This window comes from Otolemur garnettii, unplaced genomic scaffold, assembly GCF_000181295.1.
Source record: "Otolemur garnettii isolate 467f Iridium unplaced genomic scaffold, OtoGar3 scaffold00065, whole genome shotgun sequence".
In the NCBI taxonomy this organism is placed as follows: domain Eukaryota; kingdom Metazoa; phylum Chordata; class Mammalia; order Primates; family Galagidae; genus Otolemur; species Otolemur garnettii.
This window is the reverse complement of record NW_003852460.1, coordinates 1,906,826-1,917,148: the sequence shown is the minus strand read 5'-3', so window position 1 is coordinate 1,917,148 and position 10,323 is coordinate 1,906,826. Positions and strand designations below refer to the sequence as shown.

The 10,323-nt window shown below is 44.0% G+C and overlaps 1 protein-coding gene across 1 annotated transcript in view; it reads right to left on the bottom strand.

Moving 5' to 3' along the window:
• Window positions 1-10,323, bottom strand: part of GYG2 (glycogenin 2) — a 36,439-nt gene that overhangs the window by 25,513 nt on the left and 603 nt on the right. The window contains exons 2-3 of the mRNA XM_023515061.1: window positions 4,331-4,510; window positions 31-205 (exon numbers count right to left, since the gene is read on the bottom strand). Coding sequence (XP_023370829.1) covers window positions 31-205; window positions 4,331-4,510 — 355 coding nt within the window. The remainder of the gene's footprint in view (window positions 1-30; window positions 206-4,330; window positions 4,511-10,323) is intronic.

Here is a 10,323-nt window from a genome sequence, read left to right as displayed (position 1 = left end):
GTCCAGTCGACACAGCTCCCCTGCACTCACCAGAGTGTCTGCGTCCAGAAAGACACACTTGCTGTAATGGGTTAGGGTCCAACAGTGCAGCTTGGTGAGGGTGACCCCAAGCTCCGGTCGCTTCAGAAAGGCCAGGTGCACGTAGTCCTCACTGTCCAGGAGATTCACTTCGATCACCTCGTCAAACACCTTCGAGAGGATGGCCCTGGAAAAGACGGGTGCCCAACACGGAGGCGGCGGGCGTGCAGTGAGGACTCGGCAGCCCAGTCCCCGGCCAGGACGTGCCTTCCCTGCTCACCAACCTGGGACCCAAATCTACCATCTTTTGATCTGTGTGAGGTGCACATTTCACCCAAATTTTTGAGGGAAAAGTAAGGATGTACATTATACTCGGGTGGTGCTATTTGTTACTGGTACATAAAATATCTTGTGTTTCGTAATTATTATTATTATTACCATTTTTTGAGAGTCTAAGTCTTGCTCTTTTGCTCAAACTGGAGGGCAGAGGCATCATCGTCACAGCAGCCTCAAACTCCTGAACTCAAGTGATCCTCCTGCCTCAGCCTCCCAAACAGCTGGGACTACAGGTGCCTGATGCCAGGCTAGTTTTTCTATTTTTAGTAGAGACAGGGTCTCGCTCTTGCTCATGCTGGTGTCAAACTCCTGAGCTCAGGCTGTCCACCTGCCTTGGCCTTCCAGAGTGCCCGGATTGCAGACGTGAGCTATTGTGAGCAATCATTTTATGACTATTTGTTACATAAAATTCCTCACACCGTAACATGTTAAAAAATGCTAAAGTTCCTCTAGCCCAACCTGACTATCAACACACCTAAGAATGCTCCTCATGTCCTGACATGATTGAGTTTTTTGGAGAAAGCTACGATGTAATGTAGCTTGTCCATGGCTGATACCCACTGGTCCATCCCTCCATTGAGTTTGCTTCTGACATGCCGCAGGTCAGCCCGTGCAAATGTCACAGGTGTTTGTAAGAGTCCTTCAGTCATGATCTTTACATTTCCGTGTCCCTCAATTTGTCTGCCTTCCACACATCCTATTTCTCAACTACACCTGTTTCTGTCTCCTTTTTTTTTTTGCTTAATTTAAGATGGCATCTCCTGATTTCAGGTGAATAAAATATTGTGGAGATATTTTCGGTCAGTCGTCTGCAGATATTTTGGGCTGTCACAACTGCGGAGAGGGTAAATCTTACTGGCTTCTCATGGGAGGGGCCCCGGCATGTGGCTCATCACAGGTGCACAGGACGCCCCCCACCCCCCACACAGAGTCCTCCAGCCCCACACGTCAGCAGCGCAGGCATTGAGAAACATTTTCTTCTAAGATATTTCTAAACCTAAAGTGTGTACCTTGAGATTCACAATATAATGTATCTGGAATTCTATTTTGTTATATGTTTAATTTTTACAGAAAAAGGATCCTTCTTTTCTCTGACATATTAATGTGATAAATTACACCCATAGATACATTTTTTAGTGCTTTTTTAGATTAAGCACTATTTACTACTTGACTGAACAACTAGACCTGTTTTATTTTATTACTATTTTATATTTGGGGGCTTTTTAAATTCCTAGGAAAACACAATCCAACTTATAAATCAAGTTTTCAAGATGATGACGGTTTCTCAAAATAAGTGAACACATCTGTCATTTTCTAGGCTCTGAGTTAGTTTATGCAGCGTTGGAATTAACTCATCATTCTCAATTTAACAAAACTTCCCTTAAAATTGCCCAGACATGGCTACTTCTACAAGAAGAGGCCTTGGAAACATTCTGAACTTGTCCCGTGATTATGAGCCAGCAAATGTTTTCTATTTCTGCAGACGCTGAACCAAGTGAGCATTTTTTCAACACTTCCCGTACTGTTTGCAAAAGGTTCCTCTGAAATATTTACTTTTAAAATTGTGACCATGGCTCAGTGCCCGTAGCTCAGTGGCTAAGGTGCCAGCCACATACACCAGAGCTGGCAGGTTTGAACCCGGCCCGGGCCTGTCAAACAATGACAACTAGAGCCAAAAAATAGCCGGGCATTGTGGAGGGTGCCTGTGGTCCCAGCTACTTGGAAGGCTGAGGCAAGAGAATCACTTAAGCCCAAGAGTTGTAGGTTGCTGTGAGCTGTGATGCCACAGCACTCTACCCAGGGCGACATAGTGAGACTCTGTCTCAAAAAAATAAATAAAATAAAATAAAATTGTGTCCAAATGTCTACTTTTTAAATTTCAATTTTGTACAATTATGTTTTTTCTAATTGAAGGTTTATTAAAGAAAAAAAAACACCAATACTTGGATTTGTTATTCCCAATTAGTAGTTCTGTTTTTTATTTAACGTTTGTGAATTTCTTCCTACCTTTTGCTTTCCTCACTATGTTTTTTGGTTTTCTAATTTAATTCATTAATTTATTCACTTTTTATTTTATTTATTTACTTTTAGTGTTGGGGATTCATTGAGGGTACAAAGAACCAGGTTACTCTGACTGCATCTGTCAGGCCAAGTCCTTCTTATAGTTGTGCCCTGTGGTTGTTTTAATTTTAAAAATATTTGAACTGGATAATTTCCTCGCTGATTTAAGTTTTTCTTTACAGTACGTTAGCTGCCTGCCTCGGTTTTAAAGGTGGCAATCACACTGTAACGATTATTCCAGATTATATATAAATTCTGTTAAATTGACCGTGATGAATCAATTCCCCCTACGATATAATTCAAGTTTACATTTATTCCCTGAACAAGTTATGGAGGAGAGTGCTTCTCGTTAAAAATATCAGACGTGACACTTGTTTTATTTCTTTTTTTAATTTGCTTGTTCCCTTTTAAGTTTTGCTATCAATGTTTAGATTTATTGTATCATGGTTAAAGAATATGACATTCAATTCTTGCTTCAAGTAGCATATTAAATGCATCCCTGTCTCCTTTGTATAAAATCAACTCTTTTCTAAGTGGTTTATGGCTGATGAGAGAAAAGATTATTGTTTACATAATGTGTAACGTTTAAGAGACACCTCATAAATTATCCATTAGGCACATTTATGTTTTTTTTTTCTTTTTGAGACAGAGTCTCAGTATGTCGCCCTTGGTAGAGAGCTGTGCCATCATAGCTCACAGCAACCTCAAATTCTTGGGCATAAGCGATTCTCTTGCCTCAGCTTCCCAAGTAGCTGGGACCACAGGTGCCCTCCACAACACCCAGCTATTTTTTTATTGCGGCTGTCATTGTTTAGCTGGCCCAGTTTGGATTCAAATCCGCCAGGCTTGGCGTATGTGGCTGGCACTGTACTACGGGCACCAGGCCCATTAGACACACTTGTTTATGTATTTGCTCTAAAGACAAAGAAGATTATAAAATGAGACCATATCTCTATTTCTGTCATTCCCTCTGCATATATGTTTTTTGTTTTTTGACACAGAGTCTCACTATGTTGCCCTCTGTAGAGTGCCTTGGCATCACAGCTCACAGCAACCTCAAGTTCTTGGGCTTAAGTGATTCTCTTACATCAGTTCCCATGTAGCTGGGAGTACAGTTGCCCACTACAACATCCGGCTATTTTTTGGTTGCAGTTGTCATAGTTGTTTAGCAGGCCTGGGCTTTATTTGAACCCACCATCCCTAGTGTATGTGGCTGGTGCCGTAACCACTGTGCTACAGGCACTGAGCCTATAATAGATGTTTTTAATATGCTTTACGTAACAGTGGTTGATGCACAAATGATCATTACTGGTGCATCTCAGATGTGAATTCTACACTTTACTCCCTAATGCCTCTCATGTGAATTCTCATAGTCACAAAAAAATATATTAACACAATAATCTGTACTTTTTTATACCACTTATGTGCTAATATGAGTCTCTCTCTGCCCATCCTTTATGAAATAAGGATATTGCCTACAGATTATTATAAACTTGCATAGTTTCATAAACATTTACAACCATTATTTACTTTTTTTTTTTAGAGACAAAGTCTCACTATGTCACCCTCAGTGGAGTGCTGTGGCATCACAGCTCACAGCAACCTCCAGCTCTTAGGCTTAGGTGATTCTCTTGCCTCAGCTTCCCGAGTAACTGGGACTACAGGTGCCACAATATTATTTCTTTATGTGTTTCAAAGCTGGTTATACACTCTGACAGAGTTGCGTGTGATCATGATGATATAAAAGGACTTTACAAGCATCAGATGCCACTGTGGGGACCAGCCACGCAGGCTGGTTAAGGAAGAATGGTCTGTCATTGGGACAATTCCTCCAACCTCCTAAAATACAGGTGACTTTGCTTCTACCTGGGGGAGGTGGCAGTGGGGCCCAGATGTCACCCCCCCCCAGTCTTACCTGAGGACAATGGACACCTGAGGTGTGATGAGCACCACCAGCTTCCTGGTCAGCCTGTGGCTCCTCAGAGACTGGCCCAACACCAGGGCCCCTTGGCAGTAGATATCATTGGTGGCTAGCGTGACAAAGGCCTGGTCGGCCACTGAGAAAATCAACAAAAAACAGGCCAGAGTTACACTCCTGTGGTCCCCCGCCACCGCCCCGTCCTCTCACAAAAGTCACATTTTTGTTTCTTTTTTGAGACACAGTCTCACTTTATCACCCTCAGTAGAATCCCGTGGTGTCACAGCCCATGGCCACAATGTCAAACTCTTGGGCTTAAGCGATTCTCTTGCCTCAGCCTCCCAAGTAGCTGGGACTACAGGTGCTGGCCACAATGCCTGGCTATTTTTTGGTTCTAGTTGTCATTGTTGTTTGGTAGGTCTGGGCTGGATTCGCCAGCTCTGGTGTATGTGCCTGGCGCCCTAGCCGCTGAGCTAAGAGTCGCAAATTCCATGGAGTCCACTACTATTCTGTGTTCTTAGATGTCCATGGGGCACAGCCTTTCATTCCACCAAAGCAGGGTAAAATGCGTAAAGAGTGTAAGAAATCTGTAAACGTGAGATAGTCACCTAGAGGCTTCTACATTTCCTGATGCTACAATGTCACCCATACACGTGTCTCCTATGTTCCTTTCCTTATTTCGTATTTGAGTCTTGAAAAGCCACCCAGAGCCTTCTGATCTTGGATCAGAGACAAAAATAAAAGCAATGAAAAATGCCAAAACCAGGCGTGACGGTGTGATCACCCAAGTTACAACAAAGACGCCCCCCCAGCTGAAAAGATCTGTTCTCTAGGACAAAGTGGTCCCAGGTGTAATTTAGATTCTGCACAGACCAGCTGTTGACAAGACCTCAACTCGAGGATTTATGAGGGGGCCGTGGAGGGTGGTAAATGGAAAAATATATCGTTTTAGCAACGAAAACCTTTCCTAGTGTCTCAGTAAGAGAGAAAGAAACTGTAATAGAAGATCCAGTTTGTGGCGATTTTAAGTCTATTTGTATGTGAATGATGGGCGATTTTGGAGCAACTTTTCAACAACTTGATTCGTGGGCCCACAGAGGCTGTTGCCAGCAGCGTCCACAGGCAAAACAGCCCAGCTGGGAGGCCACACAGCCTGCAGTCCAGCCTGCTGCTCTCTGTGGAGATTAAAACTTGCAGCTGGTGGACAAGTGTGATGTCTTCCCCCAGACACAGCACTGCAAACAAGGCCACCCACTAAATACAACAGGACAGGGTTCCTAGGCTTAGTTCCCCAGGGCATGTCCTAGGCTTTCACATTCCATTCACTGGGGCAGATTCCAAAAAGCACCTATTACAAGGGGTCCTGTAGATGCGTCTCCCCCACCCTTGGATCAAGAAGGAAAGAGAATTCCTGGTACCTCCATAGCAAGTGACGATTACAGACTCAAATTGCAGGACTCAAATTTACAAAGTAAAATACATCTACCTGTCCCATGTATGTATGTATGTATGTATGTGTCTATCTATCTATCTATCTATCTATCTGATTACCTACCTCTATTATCTATCCATCACCTATGTACCTATTACATACTCAGGGCTCCTCAAACTTTTTAAACAGGGGGCCAGTTCACTGTCCCTCAGACTGTTGGAGGGCCAGACTGCGGGTCCCGGGATGACTCGGCTGCTAAGCAGGACGGGCAGTGGCAGCAAAAACACCCGGCAGGCCAGATAAATGCCCTCGGTGGGCCACATGTGGCCCGTGGGCCGTAATTTTTTGTTTTTATTAAATCATCTCTGTTTACATTAATGTAGTCATGGGGTACAGTGTGCTGATTTCATATACAATTTGAAATATTTTCACCAAACTGGTTAACATAGCCTTCACGTCATTTTCTTAGTTATTGTGTTAAGACATTTATATTCTACATTTAGAGAGATTCACATGTACCCTTGTAAGATGCACCATAGGCGTGATCCCACCAATCACCCTCCCTCCACCCATCCTTCCCCCCCTCCCCTTTCCCCATATTCCGCGGGCCATAGTTTGAGGACCCCTGAGTCATAGATAATAGATAGATAGATCTGTCTATTACCTACCTCTATTATCTATCCAGTATCTATCCATCTATTTTTATCCACCTCTATATCTATCCACTATCTTCTTTTTGTTAACTCCCCTGATATCTATTAATCTATGCATCTTACTATCTAGATCTGTCTGTGTCCATTATCTAACTAGCATCTACTAACTACCTGTATATCTATCCATCTATCTATCATCCTATCTTGTATATCTATCACCTATCAATTAGTTAGCAATCTATCATCTATCCCTCCATCCAGTGATCTATTTCTACTTACCATCCCTGAATTATCCATACGTCTATTATCTATGTATTGGGAAAGGGATCTATCATCTCCCTCCTTATAATCCACACATCATCTATTAATTATCTGTGTATCGTGCACCTAACATCGTCTGTCCTTTATCTATCTCCATCCACCTGCCTACCCGCCATCTGTCCATCATCATCACAGCTCATACAGCGTCACAGGGGCCACCAAAAAAATGTACACACGTTTTAAGAAAGGGAAAAACTGTGTTAAAATTGGAATACTCTGTATATACTCATAACGTTTGTTACATTGTATGTTGTATCTCTTGTAATTGAAGAACTCAAAGGTAACGTGGGTATTACAATTTTAATACAGTTTCTTTTTTCTTTCTTAAAATAGGTATACATTATTTGGCACGCTCTGGATACCATTTATCTGTGTCTTGTGCACAGAGCTGCGTGTGAGGTGTTGTGTCCAAGGGCTGACCAGGTACAATCTCTACCCTCAGACGCCTACATCTGGGTGAGAACCAGCAGCCATAAGAATAAATGGTTTCAATACTGTAAATTCTCCAGGAAAGGGAGTCCTTAGGCCAGCAGTTCTCAAAGGACACCTAAAGCAAGGGGTTAACAGGCTGAAAAGAACTTATCAATCAACCCACCAATGGATCAATAAACAAAAATCGACACAGCTCCCATCTTTCCTGGAACAATGAGACGTGCAGTACATGTGTCCCACCATGAATGCTCACCCCATCTCAGAAATTCGCTTCAGACAAAAATAAACTAAAATAAAAATCAAACAGGGTTTTGATGATTACTTAATTAATTAACTGGTCCTCTGAGGTCACCTGTGACGGCAAAGCTCACAAAAGCCCTCAGAAGAAGCCCTGTCTCCCACCTCAGACAGCAAACAAAATGAAGAATAACAAGCAAGAACAGATGAGGTAACTTGGCAAAGAAAAAATTTGTGAGCAGAGGCGAAAGGTGGCGATCAGAGGTCAGATACAGCATCTGCAGCCCAAGAACCAGGATGGATACACAGAGACTGGTCAGGGGAGAAGGCAGCACAGGAGACACTCAGAATTTTTCTTTTATCCTCAGACTTAGCAGCAGTTATTTCAGGATTCCAAGCCCCGGGAGAAGGTCCCATGTGACTTATAAAGAAGGGAGAGTAAGATGATCTGACTGGACATCAAAGTAATCAATAACGGATAACTGTGGGCACCAATGTTGTTAACTGTTCACGGGGACAAAAATGGAACTGTTAGGACTGACAGGTGTTACCGGCTGACTATGTCTTCCCCAAATTCCTGAGCTGGTGTCTCAGAATGTCACTGACCTTGAACATGGACCTTTTAAGAGGTGATTAAGATAAAATGAGGTGGCCAGGGTGGGCCCTGATCTATCAGCGCTGATGTCCTTAGAAAAAGGGAGATGAGGACACAGCCACGCACAGAGGGACAACCCCATGAGGACACAAGTAGAACACAGTGTCTACATGCCAAGGACAGAGGCCTCAGGAGGGACCAGCCCGAGACACCTTGATGTCACATTTTCAGCCTTCAGAATATAAGAGAAAAAATGTCTGTGGTTTAAGCTGCCCAGCCTGTGGAACTCTGTCACATCTGCCTGAAACTCCAGCAGCTGAGCTGCACTTGAGTTGGGGGAATCACCCAGTGGTCCCCAAAGCAGTCACCCCCTTTTTTAAAGACAGAGTCTCACTTAGTCACCCCTGGTAGAGTTCCGTGGATTCTTAGCTCATGGCAACCTCAAACTCTTGGGTTCAAGTAGTTCTCTTGCCTCAGCCTCCAGAGTAGCTGGGACTACAGGGGCCCACTACAACACCCGGCTAGTTTTAGAGACGGGGTCTCACCCTGGCTCAGGCTGGTCTCGAACCTGTGAGCTCTGGCAATCCACCTGCGTCAAAGGAATCATTTCATGTTCAACATTCCCAGCTAAGCTGAGGAAGTCTGTTTGCCTACCGAGCCACAATTCCATCTGTGTAACTATCTACTTATTTTATATTTAGGCAATTTGAAATAGATCCTCCAGAAAGAAGAAGAAAAAAAATCCCAGCAGAGCTACGGGGAAAAGGACTTTTAGGGTTGTTGGATCCTAAGAAGATTGTTAAAATATTTCTAACGGGACAGGCAAGAAAAAGGCATGAAAAATACCTCAGTAGATCATTTTTTTCCTCACTCATTTCAATGGTCAGAGTTGGATTATATCTGTGGACACTGACACCTAGTTAGCACTGCAAGGTTTCACTTGCTGTCAATGAAATGGGCCTCTGCGGAGAGTAATAAAACTGGAAAAATTAGACGTTCAACTATTTCAAGCTTCCAACCCAATCGGTCTGGGCACGTCGGCAACTTCTTCAGGAGAATTGCCAACTCCTAAATTAGGCAGAGGCCAGGAGTCCCTGAGAACAGGCAGAATTGCTTGGTCTCTCAGTAACACACTTTACCTACGAGGTCTTAGGGACCCTGGATGGCTGAAGTGCAGAGAGGGAGAAGGGTCACCCATGGATGCATGAACATCGAAGGTCATGAGGACAGGTGGCACCCGTAGCTCAGTGGGTAGGGTGCCGGCCACATACACTGAGGCCGGCGGGTTCGAACCCAGCCTGGGCCAGCTAAAATCAACAATGACAACAACAACAACAAATAGCTAGGAGTTGTGGCGGGCACCTGTAGTCCCAGCAACTTGGGAGGCTGAGGCAAGAGAATCGCTTAAGCCTAAAATTTGAGGTTGCTGTGAGCAGTGATGCCACAGCACTCTACCCAGGGTGGCATATTGAAACTCTCTCTCAGGGGGGGAAAAAAAAGAAGGCTCTGCTTCTGTAGCTCAGGGAGTAGAGGGCCAGCCACATATACTGAGGCTGGCGGGTTCAAGCCTAGCCTGGGCCTGCTAAACAACAATTGCAACCAAAAAATAGCCAGGCATTGTGGTGGGCACCTGTAGTCCCAGCTACTTGGGAGGCTGAGGCAAAAGAATCACTTATGCCCAGGAGTTGGAGGTTGCTGTGAGCTGTGACACCACAACACTCTACCCAAGGTAACATCGGGAGACTTTGTCTTAAAAAGAAAATAAAAGAAAGGTCATGAGGACAGGTGATTTTTCCAGAAGCTTCCTGATTTGCAGGAGAGAGAGAAATGGGGCTGCATTCAGAAAGAGCATTTATGGGTGGCACCCATAGCTCAATGGGTAGGGTGCTGGTCACATATACTCAGGCTGGCAGGTTTGAACCCAACTAGGGCTTGCTAAGGAACAATGACAAATGCAACCAAAAAATAGCTGGGCATTGTGGTGGGCACCTGTAGTCCCAGCTACGTGGGAGGCTGAGGCAAGAGAATCGCTTGAAACCCAAGAGTTGGAGGTTTCTGTGAGCTGTGACAGCATGGCACTCTTTCAAGGGTAACATGGTGAGACTCTGTCTCAAAAAAAAAAGAAAAGAAAAGAAAAGAAAGAAAGAGCATTTATGGAACTGCTGAATACCCTAGGGGAAATTTGTTGATACGTTAACACACAGACAAGATAGCACCAGTGGACAAAAGATACCTCTTAACAACAACTAGGGTGCCAGGACTCGAAAATCTCACTCTGGGTGAAAAAGATGCACTTCCAAGGAAAGACTGGACACCGGTG